Consider the following 14804-nt stretch of genomic DNA (forward strand, 5'->3'; position numbering starts at 1 on the left):
TAGAAATTTTGAGAAGTAATGAGGCTGATTGAAAAAATGACATTTTATATGGGTGATGAAGGTGATTACTTGGACGATGGCGCTAGAGATATCGGAGACGGGGACGATAAGCGGACAGATTACATGCGTAAACGAATCATGCCTAAGCACAATTCATTGTCTCAGACGATTTCTGCAAGAAATGCGAATAAAAACGACTAGTTCGGTCTCGAGTATCAAATTTTGAAAATCTATTTTTCTAGTCTTATGTCACCTAAAACCTTATTATTTTCTAACAACACGTCTTTTAATCCCATTCATCTGTGCTGGATAAACATTCTATTCTTTACCGAGTTCATTCTACGAGACACTTTATTTTTAAAAAGGTTCTGAGACGTCTTGATTTACAAATTGCAGTTTATTTACTCGTTCGAAGGAGTTACAGAATATTTCGAATTTTCTTCGGACCCAATTGCTTCTGGCAAAATCAGTTTTTGTTGTGGAGCGACGACTTTTCGCAGCGATTTTTCTCCGGCGAGTTCGTTTAGGAGATTCTTTCTCGCGGATTTCGAATGAGCTGACGCGCTTGGCGGTCGCTAGAATTTTTTAAAAAGATGGTTCGGGAAATATTTTACCATTGTCGGGGCAGCTGGAGCTGGTGGAGGAGGAGGAGCACGGGCAGATGAAGATGGTGCTCCTCCGCCACCTCCCTTTGCTTTGAAATATTCTTCCAATCGAGCCATTTCCGCTGGATCTAGTTTTTCAAGCATGCTTGTGATGTCGCTGTCTCCCAAGTCGTTTTCTCGCTCCGTCACTAGAACCCCTAGAAACCCATCTTTCAATGCAGTTTACCTCGGCGCGGAAGAGGAATTTGTCCGGCAGGAGCTTGTTGCATTTCCCGCAGGGATCCTTTTCTCTTTTTCGCAGTTGAAACAACTTTGATTTGCTTCTTTGGCTGTCTTGCACTTCCTCCGAGAGCTTTTTTGAGCGCCATTCTTTCTCGCCTTTTCTTGTCAGTGTTTCTAGACTGATTGAAAACATGTTGATCAGCGATGAAATACCTGGTCAAGAAGTTGTTGCAAGTCATTCGATGGCCCGCATTGCCAAACTGGTACCCGAAGCGGCAGAGTGTTTCATTGTGACGGAGATACTTGACAAATTCTTGCTCGACGTTTTGACCAAATATATGCCGCTGGTTATCAATCCTGAAAGAAGAATCGAGCTCAGTTATGCTTCAAAACATTAAAGAATTACCTCAGCTCAGATAAAACTGTATTCTTTTGCAGCGCTTTGACAATTTTCGCCGCTCCATCACCAGTGATAAAGTTTGATTCGACCGATACTTTTTCCAGTGTTCTATTTCTTTTCAGCATCTAAACAATCGATCATATTTTTCTTCATATAAATTATACCTTGGCCAGGGCGTAGGCTACTTTGTCTGTCAGACCAGTATTGACGAGGGAAAGTTCTCGGACATAGACGTTTTCTTCTAGCGCTTCCATCAATTCTTCAAGGAGTTCGTGGGGGATGTTAAGGATGTTGTTTAAATTGATGGACGTCAGATCATTCTCATTTTCCCAGCAACGGCTACAGAGATTACAAGGATTCGAAAAGGAATAGGAGTGTACCTGAGGATTTCTTCAGGAGAATTTGGATTGACGAGTTCTTCATCAGAAGCGTCCTCTTCGTGGTACTCTTCTTTGAATCGTTGGATTTCGTCATGGTCAACTTGTTGCAACGCGGATTTCACCTGATTCAGCTGGCGGTCAGTTTTGTTCGTAAATTGGCGAGAATATTCTTCTTTGCGCTTCGGAATCGAATTTAGACGCCCAATCTGGTCTTGCAAACGTCTGAAAATTTAATTTGAAGATGAAAAAAGGAGGGAAAAATTACTGTTGATTCATGTCTTCCGGATTATTCATTCGTTGCGTGTCGATTTGAACAGATCTCAACTGCTTTGCCATCCAGTCTGGATCTTGCTTCACGTCTTTTTCAATTCTTTTGACTTGATCAACTGGAGCAGGACGTAGGAGTTCTGCAGGGACGCAGCTCAAGTCTGGTTGAAAAACGCGGCCAAAAGCGGGGTGCTCGATCCACTCGCCTTTTCCTTCTTCGATGAGTTTTCGGTAAAGAGGGGCGGGAATGCCAACCATTTGCTGTTTTGGGGGATCGGGGCGAACGTCTTCATCGCTAGAAAAGATATTTTACCAGGCCCATGAATCATAAAAAGAAATCCTGCAACAAAAAAAGAGGACCGAAAAATTAATTTACGAACCTAGAATCATCATCTGAAATCGGTGGTGGAGGAGTCGGAGCTCTCAAAGAATAACTCGGATTTGGTTGAATAACATCTCTTTCTAGCTCTTCATCCAGCGCTTTTAGCTCTTCTTCTGTCATCCCTTTTTTCAATTTTTTAACATCGTGCAATAATCTTCAATTTTACCTTTCATAAGTTCATCAATATCCAGATCACGATAATCTTCCAACATTTCTCTGTAGTTACTCATTTTCCCAAAATTTTTAATATTTGCTCTCCGATTTTTGAAAAAAGGGATCGCGGCAGGACTGATAGGGATTTTTTGGCCTGCTCACACCTTGAGCATGACGCGGCTGGACAGTTGACTCACCAGGACAGAGAAAGAAACGAGAAAGGATGAGACCAAAAAAACAAGTTTTCGATAAAAAAAATTTTGCAATTTCTGACCTTGACTTTGTGTGAAAAAGAAAATCCGCATAAGTTTAATTCTCGGCTTATTATTCTTTCCTCGCCTTAGCGAGCGAAAAGTGACTATGTCATTTGTCAAGCTTTTGCAAAATCCTTAACCCGCTACTAATGCATAAGCTGCTTTTCGAAAAGAGCGTGCGCTGGCGGACACGTTTCTCCTCTCGAAGCCCAACATTTGTAAGTCCGGAAGAACTGCTCAAAAATTAAAGCCTTATTACCAATACACCTCTTCTTTTGCCCAAATGGTTTCTTCGAAAGAAAAATTTATTGAATTAAAAAGTAAAAAAAGTAAAAAGCTCAAAGCTGGGTTCGGCAACCTGTGAAGAAAACCTGAGTCAGGGTTAAAAAAAAGGAACTGGAAAGCCGCGTAGCGGCTTTTTTTAAAAACGAAGCCGCATAGCGGCTTCGCGAATATAATTATTATGATCTATAAAAAATTCTAGCGAAGCCGCTTTGCGGCTACGTTATAAAAAAAAGCCGCTGGACGGCTTTTCATTTCAGCTCTTTCAGACCCTGACTCAGGTTTTCTTCACAGGTTGCCTTGTCCAGCCCTTCAGACGAGAAAAAACGGTAATAACTGTTGCATAAGAGACTTTCTCAAATTAGCAAAACAAAGCGCGAGGTTTATTTTTTTACAAAGAAGAAGAGCTGCTAGTTTAGATGGTACAACGTGACATCGCCCGTGAAATCGCCCGGCTCACGGCTTCCTTAAGTTTTTTTGGTTAGTTGTGTAATTTGCTTGTTGACCGATCAAGTGTCCGCCTTTGCTGAGTTCTTACCGTTTCTTGAGTTTGTTGATCAATTTTCTTATCGATCGCTGCATTCGGCGGATTCCAGAGTAGTCTGTTGTGCTACAGGAGGTTGTTGGGTAGTCGTGCTTGAAATTCAGAATAATGAACGGCCTTAAAAATAAAACTTACAGGTGATTTGAAAAAATAATCAGAAATATACAAATTATAAATCGCAAGCAAATTGTCCAATCCTTCTGAAATCTTCAGAGTCGGATAGCAAAAAACTAAAACCAGCTCATTTCAAGAACTTTGCGTCAGCTGACCGCTTGAATTTCAATTTCAAATCTGAAGAATTTGATGAGCTTTATCATTTCGAAAGAAGAAAGGGTAGCTCAAGTGAGTATCAAGTTCAAAATCATTAAAGGAAAGGGTTTAAGCTCGATGCTTATTTTTTCTTTTGATCACCTAGGACTTGGTTTAGCTGGGCTTTTTTTCTCATGAACTTTTTGGACTCTCGATTTTGCTATCCTTTCCTTTTGCTCGGTAAAATCGCGCATAACCAGCTGAAGGTAGGAGTCGTACATTTCATGGTCGCCTTTGTTTGGATGCCCAGGATGTGGTGGCTAAAAATGCTTAGAAGAAATTTACCAAATGTTCGAACCTTATCATGCCTGCAATGCAGCTCAGCATCTTGAAAAAACTGTTGAACCTGGCCAAGTTTAGTCCTCAAACTCGCACGTCTCTGGCTCATCTCGGATGACAAACGCGCTTAATCCGGCGATGAGGATAATCCTCAGCCAGAAAGATTCAATTTTATCACCGTTTCATCTTTAAACACGCGCCTTTTTAGCGAGTTCAAATTTTCAACTTCGAAAAATCAAAAATGTCGAGTTATGAAAAAATGATCTCTGTCAACTCGGCTTGGCATATTTCCCCACCTAATGTGATCCTTCACAAAATGGACCCACCCAAAAGGTAACGTTGTCATCCGGCTCCTGTTTCCGAATCGCATGTGCAGCGCTGTTCTCAGTAAGCCGAAAAGATTGTTGAAAATCCAAGACGTTTCCGTTGCTAAGTCGTCGATTGGACTCGGCGTTTTTGTTGGACCGGTAGAGCTGAACAAACGGTTTTTTATCTATATATATATCAGCGGTTTTTAGATTCGACGGAAAGAGCTATCGACGAAAGGCTTTCGTATCTTAGGGGTGATAACTCACACGCATCCTCCTCGACCACAATTAGTTGCTGGCTTGATAGGAGTAATAAGCTGAAAATCTGTTGTGTAGAGAGTTGAAGTCGTCGTTGTAGTTGAAGTTGTTGGGGTTGAGGTCGTCGTTGTGGTTGTCGTTGTGATCGTCGTCGAGGTCGTCGTTGAGGTTGTCGTCGAGGTTGTCGTCGAGGTTGTCGTTGAGGTTGTCGTCGTTGTTGTTGTTGTAGTCGTAGATGAAGTGGCAAGAAAGGCTTCCAGTACTGCAAGCTGATCCTCGTTATAAAGCCGTCTGCATGTTATATAGTGGTCCTTACAGCAATCACCATAGTCAATGCACTCTGCGTCGCAGTAACAGTCTCTTTCGTCATTAGCGGAAAGCTCCAAACCGTTGACACCGAACGGAGCTTTTGGCTGATCGACACAGGGTATTCCCTGGGCAACGAGGTCAGGGTGACAGCCATAGCAATCTTCTGAAAATCCGTCGCAGCATGCATTTGTTATTCCGCCTTTGGGTCGCTCATAACACTTCGAGTTTCCCTTCGATTTTCCGATATTTGATTCTTGCGAAAAAACTGAAGAAAAAGACAGAAATATTAAATTTCTCATCATATTTTTTTTTTGCTTACTGAAAATGAGATTACAAGCGCTGTTATATAAGAAAACACCGGGGGTTCTAAACCAAGCAAATCAGCTGATCTTACGAGGTGAACATGGCTGAACATTTCTAACATACAGATTGCTGCTGCCTAAACGAGCTTGCTAATTGAGTTACTGGAGCTTTTTCTTAATAAAGTTTTTCAGAAAATTCACAAATTTCAAAAAGATTTTTCATAGAATTCGCAGAACTGATTCGAGATCAGCGAAAAATCTGCTCTTTGAAAATTTCATAATGTGCGGCGATTGCGACGAGAAAACAGCAAAAAGCGGCGACAAAAAACGGCAGTTGATTTGAGCGGTAAAACGGACGTCGTCACAAGGCTTATTGAGCGGGCAAGTTTGCAAGTTTCGTTTGTTTTATCGAAATTAAAAGGCCGCTGCTTAGAAGTAGCTCGAGAATTCTAATGACTCTCTAAAGAGCTGTTGCAAGTAGGGTCGATTGAAATGTGAAGAGTCCTTTTAGAATAATGGAAAATTTTTTATTTTCTAGAGCATTTATTTCTGCTTTGAACGCGAGTTTGTTGCTTCATTTTCCATTTTTAGCGGAAAACTGAGTTGATAAATTCATTAAAAATAGGATTATTCGAATCTTCGGCAATTAAAAATCATAATACACGAAGTTTTTCGCTGATCAAATTGTGCTGTCCGAAGTCAAATAAATTCAAGGATTAGCCAGAATAATGACGACTCCTTTTTGTTAATTACTACAATGATAATTTCGTGAATGCCACTGCGAGATTACTGGGACTCTAAGACTTTTACTTCAAGACGAGTTGAGTGATATATCAATTTTGTGGAAGGATCCTTCTTGCATCTACAATTTGCCTGCGTCTCAGACCAAGGATTCTTTTCAAAAGTGACGCCTGGGTCTCAGACCCAGGATACCCCCTCAGAAGTGACGCCTGGGTCCGAAAATCAGGAGATGAGGTTAATAATAAGAAAAATTCACTTCCTGCCATAAATAATTGATAACGAGCCTAGTAATTACTATAATTAAGGTTAGTATTAGGGGGCACCTGCAAACTCACCCGAGGGGGATATGCTAGGGTTAGTTAGGGTTACCCTTTAGTAACTATAGACTAGACCCCGGCATTTTAGGAAGAAATAATGGACCGGGACTTTCGATGAGTCTAGTATAGGCGGTATAAATTCTACGACATGGTTCAACACGAAGAATAAGCATTGTTACTCATATCGTCTATCTTAGCGATTCTAGCCACAGCTGCAAATCCGATTCTATTCCGACCGATAAAAGCTAGAATAATGGAAATCTCTGATGTTTCATTCCTTGTTGACTCAGATCTCCGGCCGCGTTGATGAACGCACAAATTACGCTTACGCGAAAAATTAAACGTATGTTTTGACGAGTTTTCATGATTCGCGCAAGAGCGCCTAAATCCGACTATATAATAAATCCCAGATCTCCGTTTCCTCATCAGATCAGAATCTCAAAAGATAATTTTGAGATCGAAAAAAAAACTTTGAAAGACAAGTTTTTTTTCTAAAATTGATTTGAATTTTTCCTTTCGATTTTTTTTGAAAAAATAAGAAATAAGAAGGATGAAAATTTCAATTCAACTGATTGCTGCTGCTTCTGCCACTCATTATCGAGCAGGCTCCTATGAATACAAGCAGAATGGGGCTACTCTTCAAGGTAAGAAAATTTTTCATCTGAGGATTACCATTTTTTAGTTCGACGAACAATGGGTTGGCGACGCGGTTTTGCTGGCTACGGAAATGACGGATGTACAGAAGATCACGTGAACAATGAAATCATCAGGTAAAATTGATCCTTTTACTCCTCAGAACTGATTATTCTCTAGTGATCCGATGATCAACGAAGTTATATACGACTTCAACGGCAATGTCTTGATTGACTTTCAGGAAGCTGGAACAGCAGGAACCTACATCGTCAGCGAAATCGAACAATCGCCCAAATTAGACCCGGGAGTTCACTACTGCTTTGGATCACAAACTGAGGAGTTTTCGATTAGCAAGCAGTTTATCCACAGAGCGTACGGTTGCTGTACGATCGAGATGAACGATGACGATGGGAATGTGTTCAAAGACGGTGACTACCAGTTTCTGTCGAAAGTTTACGATTTGACCAATAATTCGCCCTCATTCAGGTAAAAATGAAAATTTTTTTCTAGACATCATTTTTCATTCTAGAATTCCTGCGATCTGGTACATCATGTTCGGCTGCCCCGACCAGCGACTCCACCTCAGCCCGATCGACGTTGACGGTGACAACATCAAGTGCCGTTGGGCGAATGAAGCCGAGGCGGCAAGAATGTCCCGCGATATCGGCAACTTTAACTCTTTCCAACTCGACGAGGAGAATTGCATCGTCACTTATCTTCCCGAAAACGACAACTTTGGCGCTGGAATCAAACCTCTAGCGATTCAAGTCGAGGATTTCGACGCGAATGGGGTGCTCCGATCTTCGATGCCAGCGCAGTTCATGGCTACAGTTTGGACGCCCGAAATGCCCGATCCAGGGGACAATGGTTCCACTGGCGGTGGAAAACTCTTTGCTGATACTGTCTTCGGAGCAATTCACGATGAAACTCTAGAGAATCATCAGTCACCTTCAACCTCTTCTTTCAAGCCGCCTCGTAGATGGCGTGCTCGAGGGCGGCGAAACACCGACTATCCAGCATACTGCTCCGGTCTTCCAACCTTCACCGGCGAAACCCCCACTGACGGAGACATAATCGAAGTTTTCAATGAAATCGATATTGATTTTTTCGCGATTTACACGCTTGATGATACAACCAACTTCGACATGGACAGAATTGTCTTTTCCACGCCACCAGGAATGACCTGCACTGAGGTTGATAAGGTGACGGGACAGGCGACTTGCTCCTGGGAACCAACAGATGCGCAGAGAGCGATTGGAGAGTTTGACTTGTGCGCGATAGCATACGATCCAATGAATAGAAATACTGATCAAGTTTGCGTCACGCTCAGACTCAATCCTCCAACCACAACAACAACCACTACAACTTCAACAACTACCACCAGCACGACAACAACGACGACAACAACAACAACTACTACAACTACGACAACAACCACGACTACAACGACAACTCTCGGAACAGGAATCGCAACCAACACCGGTGACATCAGCATTTTTACTCACGATTGGTTCAACGTTCCCACTATTTTCCCTGAATGCGATACAAAACACAACAATGATTCTACCCTCTCTACCTGGGAAACCGTTGAATCTGAGTGGATGCCTGCCGTTGGAACAGTCCATTGGATGCACTTGCGCAACAGCGAATCTCGAGATTCCGTTTGCGCTGACGTCTACGATGGGAGTATTGGTTTCGATATGTCGCGAACGGTCAGAACCTTGATTCCAACTTTTGCCGGGGTGAAATGCTTGAGATTCGAAAATGGAGAATGCACTAATGCTCAGGTTCGATATTGCTGCCCACCTGAAATTCCAACAACAACAACTACAACAACCACAACGACAACTACTACTCTTGGAACGGGAGTGCAAACAAACACCGGCGACATCAGAATTTCCACCCACGATTGGTTCAACACCCCGACAATTTATCCTGAGTGCGATACTAGCCAAAACTACGACTATTACCTCTCAACCTGGGAAACAGTCGAGTCTGACTGGATCGAAGGAGGAAGCAGCTGGAAGTACTTGCTCAACAGCGATTCAAGAGATGAAGTTTGTGCTGATGTCTACGCTGGTGAAATTGGTTTTGATTCGTCGAGATTGACGGGAGATTTCATTCCAAGCTATGTTGGAGTCAGATGCTTGAGAGTTGTTGATGGAGAGTGTGTTGATGCTCTCATTCGTTACTGCTGCCCAGCTGAAATTCCAACAACAACAACAACCACCTCTACAACTACGACTTCTACAACAACGACAACCACGACAACTACTACAACTACCACCTCGACAACATCAACAACGACAACAACAACCTCAACCACTACAACAACAACCACGACAACAACAAGTCCTCGACCAAGAACTACCCTCACTTTCTGGCTCGACATTTTCGCCCCCAACTTCACGTCTCAAAATCTCACCGATTACGGTTGCACTGGTCGAGGCCTTCTAGAACCTTTCACCCGAAACGCTGGTCGCCCCGTCGACGCAGTAGATCTAGCGATCAATTCATGGAAGAAATGCAATCGTTGCTCCGTTGACGTTCTCTATCCATCTACTCTTCTAACAAAGGGTTGGGACTATCCCCTTCCTTTGAATGAGCAGTGCTTTAGCGATACGGACTTTGAAAAGGCAATTTGCGAATGCGACAAAGCATTTGCCAAGGCTCTTGAAATGATTGGCTCGCCAGCAGAAGAATATCAAAATTATGATGAAGGTCTTTGCAGCTCTTGCGGAGGATCTCTTATCGGTAAGAATGCGTATTTTTGAATCCGTGTAATGAAATTCATTGATCATTGATCACCAATCAATATAATTAAGAAACTGAAACAAAATGCTGCGTGACCGAAGCCGGCTCTTTTCAGCAATATTCATCTCCATCCGAGCAATGCTGCGAAGACAACCAGCTAAAGCCAATCGGAACCTGTGAAATCGAAGAAGGAATCACTTATTCCGGCGCAGTGAAAATGTTCTGATCAATTTATCATTCTGTAAATATTTTTTCTTCATCACTTTTGTACTCAAATAAACATCTTCTTATTAAAAAAATCCGTTTATTAAACAATTTAAAAAATATTAAAAAGTTATTTTACAAAATAATGCATCCAGGGCACTTTCCACCGGCTTCTTTTGTGATAACGTCGACGTCATGATTGTCAATTTTGTGAAAAGCCCTCTCGATTTGAGCACTTAGAAGATGCTTTTTATGACTATTCAGAAATTTGAAGCGATGAAATATTTTGTGAACTTACAGCTTCTCATTTGGGTTTTCTTCGAGAATCGTTGATTTTCCAGCTTTTTCAGCGAATTTTCTAAGAGAGAATTTATGTTTGATGAAAAAAGAGAACTCACAACTTTTCACCAGGTTTGACCGGGAGAACAAGAACTCCTCCTTAAAAATCAATGACTTTATCGAAATTAAAGCTAAATGTCTACCCTGGACAGGCGCATTGTCATTGGTGTCGACGACTTTCTCGGCTTCATCCGGTTTCTTTTGCCCTAAAAGAACTTCATTTTGGCATAAAAAACATTAAATGTACCCGTTGGCTCTTGAATTCTTCGTCTCCTTCTTGATTTTGCTCGTCTCTGGGAAATCGTCATTTTTTCTTCTCTAAATCATTCTTTTATGAAAAACCTTTATATCGAAGTACTTTTGCTCTTGCGAATCTTCATTTTCTTCACCCGGCTTTGTTAGCGCAAGTGATTCTTCTTCTTTGATCTCAGATTCGTCTTCAATTGTTTTTTCATCGGTCGAGTCTTTTTCCTGAATTTCATTTTCGACAGGCAAGTTTTGATGTCTTCGGCGTCGCGATTTTCTAAGACTTTTTGATTTTTCAATTTTGACTGGTTCTTCTTGCTTCTCTTCAACGATATCTCTTTGTACCAATGTTTCACTAACGACTGCTTCTGGTGAGCTGGCAGGTTTTTCAACCTCGATTTTTTCCTCCGAAAAATCTTCCGTCTTCTGATCTTTATTGTCTTGGGGAGGATCAACAAAGATTACTTCCTCTATCGAATCCTCAAGTTGCTTTTTGACCTTTCGCCGACGACTTTTTGACTTTGTTCTGCTTTTTGACTTCTTTTCTTCCGTTATATCAGTCAATTCTTTTTCTTCAGCAACTTCGTCCTGTTCATCAATCTTGTCTTTCATAAACTCTTGATCAGCTTCCAATTCGATGGTTTCAACAGGAGAGCTTCGGATTTCCGACTTTTTCTTTCGCCTTCGGCTTTTCGATCGGTTCCGGCTATTTGATGTTTTCTCTACAGGTTCATCATTCTTGTCTTCATTTTCTTCTACAGAGGCTTGAGAATCTTCAATCTTTTCTTTTTCAGAAAGCTTGTCCTCGATTTGAAGATTGTCTTCCTTTTTCTCGACGACAACTGGCTTATTATTTCTTCGACGACTTTTTGATCGTCTTCGGCTTTTGGACTTCTCTCCAGATTTTCCTTCCTTCTCAGTCAAACTGCCTTCAAGAGCTTCTGTAAGAACATCACTGTTTTCTTCTTTGACGGAATCTTCTTCCACATTAAGTATAGCTTCATTTCCGGCATCTTCCGCTTTTGTTTTTCTTCTGCGGCTTTTTGATCGTTTTCGACACTTTGATTTAATTTCTGTTTCTTCTGATGCATTCATTTTCTCGCCAATGTTTACTTCTAATCCTTCATCATTTGGAATCGTTGCAATTTTTCTCCGACGAGATCGTGATCTCGATCGACTCTTCTTTTCGCAGGAAGGTTGCAAGTTTTCTTCCTCGGTTTTATTTTTCTGCTTCCTTGTTTTGCGCCTTTTCGACTTTTCAAGCGTTTTTTTCTCTTCCTCCGTCATTTTGATTTTCAGCGATTTTATCAATCAGAGCTTCATTCAAAGCGGAAATGAGAAATTTTTGAATAACGAGTATGAAATAAGTCTATAATAAGAATTTGCCCATTTATTGTACATTTTTGTTTTGAAATTTGATTTGCAGCAAAACTTAAAAATAATTAATCTTTTCGTTTTTAAGCTCTTCTTGGTTTCTGAAGATTTTGTAGCCAAACACTGCCATGTACTCTTCGCATATTTTTTGTACTTTTTGAACTCGATCCCAAGCCGCGGTTTTTCTCCATTTTTGAAGGTTTTCTTTTGAGTTGCGCTTGGTCGAATAAGCTTTTAAAAATTCATTATCTTTTGAATACTTTTCGAGAGGATACGAAGTGGCTCTAGAATTTGTATCTTCATAGTATTTTTGACTTTATGAAAATGAACAAATGAGATCGTTGATTTTATCCCTTTCCTTTGTACTGTCATCCTTCTCTGTCGCCGCTTTCAAATACTCATGAACATCTTCTGAAATCTCCATGTCCAGAAACTCATAAGTTTCTTTCGAAACCGCAATTGGGTCCATCGCGATATCTTCATATCTAATTATTTTCACCATCTCTTTCCATTTTGACTCATTTTTCTTGTTTGCCGCGAATTTCGCGCACTCGACTTCCAGCTGATCGAAAAACTGCTGCTCATGGGTACCCCAGTAACTCGCTGGCCAAGTCAGTTTCTTTCTCGATTCTAGCATTGCTCGAGGATCTCTTGCGAGAAGGACGATCTTTCCTTCGATTTTGCCATCAAGCCGATTGAAAAAATCGACAAATTGTTGAACATCTAGGACTCTGATGATTTTCGCCGCTGTCGCTTTTGTTTCGTTTATGCATATTTTCTCCGCAAGATCGGCTTTTTTTGCTGGCCCGGGAAAACAAGGCTTTCGGCAAATATGATCTTCGTACGTCTTTGAGCAAAAAGGAGGAGCGCAAAAACGGCGAGAATTGAACCAAAAACAAGTGTCCTCTGTCTGACAGACGTTTTTGACTGTAGTTGAGTTTTCAGCGTAGTCCTTCCAGTCAGAGAAGAGCGGAAGTTTACAATCGACGAAAATACTTTCCAGAAGCTTTTGAGGAGTTCTTTTTTCGCTGGCTTTTTTTACATTTGATTTTTAAAATATATTTTTCAAATTCTTAGAACTGAACCTGAAACCGTTTTTCTTCAATGGTTTTGTTCATTTTTCCTGTCCAGTCGTATTCAAAAAGTGTGAAGGGTTCAAAATGATAGAAAATGTCCTTTATGTGGCTCAAAAACATACAATTTTCTGTTAAAATTTCAAGAGATTTGAGCACTTTCCTTGTTCCGATTGAATAATTCCCCGGTAAACGTACTTCCTGCGCGGTAAAGAGTCATCAGCACAATCGTTTTTCGTCGAATTTTTGAAGAAACATTTTTCGTTTCAAGTTCATTTTTACTTTCTTCAAGCTTTTCTTTTCTGACAACGAGTCTCGACTTTAGCTCCTGATTCTCTTTTGCGCTCTTGTACAAAATAAAAAAGACGAAAAGTAAGCAAACAGCACTTATTATTTTTTGATAGAATCTCATCGTTGCTAGTTAATTATAGTTTTATACTGGTGACTGAAATAAACGTTTCATTTTATTGAGTAAATGTTGGAAAACACTTAAATAAGGTCTCGTTGTTGTCGATATGATTGGACCTAAGGGCAAGTTCCATTGATGCATGAAGTTCTAGTGAAATCTATCTGATAAGATAGAAGAAGATAGTCAATATAAAATCGAGAAACAGTGATTAAATAACTCGGAAAATTAAAAAATTTGGTAAAAGAAGTTTCGGACTTTGTAGGCGGGAGCAGGGTCGTAGTGATTGTCGGCAACGTATGCTGAGAGAGTGCCGGTGGTTTTCGCTCTGCTCGAAGCGTAATTTCCCGACATTATGGTGGCGCCGTCGACACTTGCGACGTAGGAAAGTTGTCCGCTTCCACGATTGGTAACTTCTATAGTATAGGTGCTCCATTGACCGTCAGTGCACGTAATTTCCGTAAATTCGTGATGATCATATCCTTCTGGATTATTTGTTGCAAAGTGCACTTTATTGCTACCGCTTGATCGGAAAAGTACGAACGTTCGATCACCAGCTGCTCCGTAATCTTGGCCTGTACCAAGTCGAAGGATAGCCGTCCAAGCCCAGTTGATTGGGGCGCTATGGTCGCAGAAGACCTCAGCTGACGCTTTGTAGGCCAGAGCAGCCGGGACGGTTGCGAGAAGATTATTTCGACTAGGTGCAATGGCGCAGCCATTAACGATGTTAAAGCAGTTTTCAACTCCGTCGCATGGATCGGGAACTTGCAAGCACGCGATATTTATATCAGCAAAAGTCTGATAGTAAAAATTGCGGACGAAATTCGTTGAGCCAGCCTTGTACCAGTCGTCAGAAACGAAAACTTTGAGATCGACAGATGTCACCAATCCATTTTTGTAAGAGTACATGCCTTGTTCGATAGGGTCACCATCAATGCTGACAACATATTCGAGAACCAAGTCTTCGAAAGAGCGATCGCTTTGTTTCACAAGAACAGTGTAGGTGTTCCACTAACCCTGAACGCAGACATGATCGCGGGCCTTATAATATTCGTCTGGAGCATTAAAAAAGAATAAAAACTGTTTTTTGTCAGGATATCGCCAGATTCCGAATGGTCGATCACCAACAGCTCCATAGCGACAGTCTCCAACGGTCACGTGTATGATATTTAAGAAGTCTCCTCCGTACATCAGGGGAAGTAAAGGCAAGCTATAGTCGCAATAAACGTCAGCAGAGAATTTGTAGTTGAGAGCGGCGGGCACAGTTCCAACCAGATTGTTTCGAGAGGGCGCAAGGCTGCATCCGTCTACGAGGGTCTGACAATTGTCGAGGCCATCGCATGGATCTGTATCACATGGAGGAATTTCTTCGAGATAAAATGTCTTTATTAGCGTGTGGTCATCTAACTTGAGTATGCGGATTTTTCGGTCATTGAACTTTTCATGGCTGGTAATATTTATTT

The 14804-nt window shown here is 41.3% G+C and overlaps 3 protein-coding genes across 3 annotated transcripts; 1 reads left to right on the forward strand and 2 right to left on the reverse strand.

Annotated features, from left to right (window-relative positions):
- Positions 1-397: 397 nt before the first annotated feature.
- Positions 398-2550, reverse strand: LOC145696621 (uncharacterized). Its single transcript, XM_081773688.1, has 10 exons — positions 2423-2550; positions 2255-2378; positions 1873-2169; positions 1608-1829; positions 1392-1566; positions 1234-1352; positions 1041-1184; positions 832-1001; positions 615-793; positions 398-575 (listed from the first exon to the last, which is right to left on the reverse strand). Exons 1-10 carry the CDS (start codon positions 2484-2486, stop codon positions 402-404), a joined length of 1668 nt encoding a protein of 555 aa, XP_081629814.1. The 5' UTR covers positions 2487-2550; the 3' UTR covers positions 398-401.
- Positions 2551-6755: 4205 nt separating this feature from the next.
- Positions 6756-9998, forward strand: LOC145699204 (uncharacterized). The gene is made up of 5 exons (XM_081776467.1): positions 6756-6956; positions 6995-7082; positions 7126-7431; positions 7475-9699; positions 9771-9998. Exons 1-5 carry the CDS (start codon positions 6863-6865, stop codon positions 9923-9925), a joined length of 2868 nt encoding a protein of 955 aa, XP_081632593.1. The 5' UTR covers positions 6756-6862; the 3' UTR covers positions 9926-9998.
- Positions 9999-11882: 1884 nt separating this feature from the next.
- Positions 11883-13034, reverse strand: LOC145698952 (carbohydrate sulfotransferase 1-like). The gene is made up of 3 exons (XM_081776193.1): positions 12948-13034; positions 12229-12868; positions 11883-12111 (listed from the first exon to the last, which is right to left on the reverse strand). Exons 1-3 carry the CDS (start codon positions 12978-12980, stop codon positions 11921-11923), a joined length of 864 nt encoding a protein of 287 aa, XP_081632319.1. The 5' UTR covers positions 12981-13034; the 3' UTR covers positions 11883-11920.
- Positions 13035-14804: the final 1770 nt, after the last annotated feature.

Source organism: Oikopleura dioica, chromosome 2 (genome assembly GCF_907165135.1).
Source record: "Oikopleura dioica chromosome 2, OKI2018_I68_1.0, whole genome shotgun sequence".
NCBI classification, from domain to species: domain Eukaryota; kingdom Metazoa; phylum Chordata; class Appendicularia; order Copelata; family Oikopleuridae; genus Oikopleura; species Oikopleura dioica.

Coding starts and splice junctions, on each gene's coding strand:
- LOC145698952 (XM_081776193.1), bottom strand. CDS start 12,980: ATGAACAAAACCATTGAAGAAAAACGGTTTCAG. Junction 12,869..12,947: donor TTGAAGAAAAACGGTTTCAG/GTTCAGTTCTAA, acceptor ACTCCTCAAAAG/CTTCTGGAAAGTATTTTCGT. Junction 12,112..12,228: donor GGCGACAGAGAAGGATGACA/GTACAAAGGAAA, acceptor AGTATTCAAAAG/ATAATGAATTTTTAAAAGCT.
- LOC145696621 (XM_081773688.1), bottom strand. CDS start 2,486: ATGAGTAACTACAGAGAAATGTTGGAAGATTATCGTGATCTGGATATT. Junction 2,170..2,254: donor ATTTCAGATGATGATTCTAG/GTTCGTAAATTA, acceptor TATCTTTTCTAG/CGATGAAGACGTTCGCCCCG. Junction 576..614: donor CTCCAGCTGCCCCGACAATG/GTAAAATATTTC, acceptor AAAAAATTCTAG/CGACCGCCAAGCGCGTCAGC.
- LOC145699204 (XM_081776467.1), top strand. CDS start 6,863: ATGAAAATTTCAATTCAACTGATTGCTGCTGCTTCTGCCACTCATTAT. Junction 7,432..7,474: donor AATAATTCGCCCTCATTCAG/GTAAAAATGAAA, acceptor TTTTCATTCTAG/AATTCCTGCGATCTGGTACA. Junction 9,700..9,770: donor TTGCGGAGGATCTCTTATCG/GTAAGAATGCGT, acceptor AATATAATTAAG/AAACTGAAACAAAATGCTGC.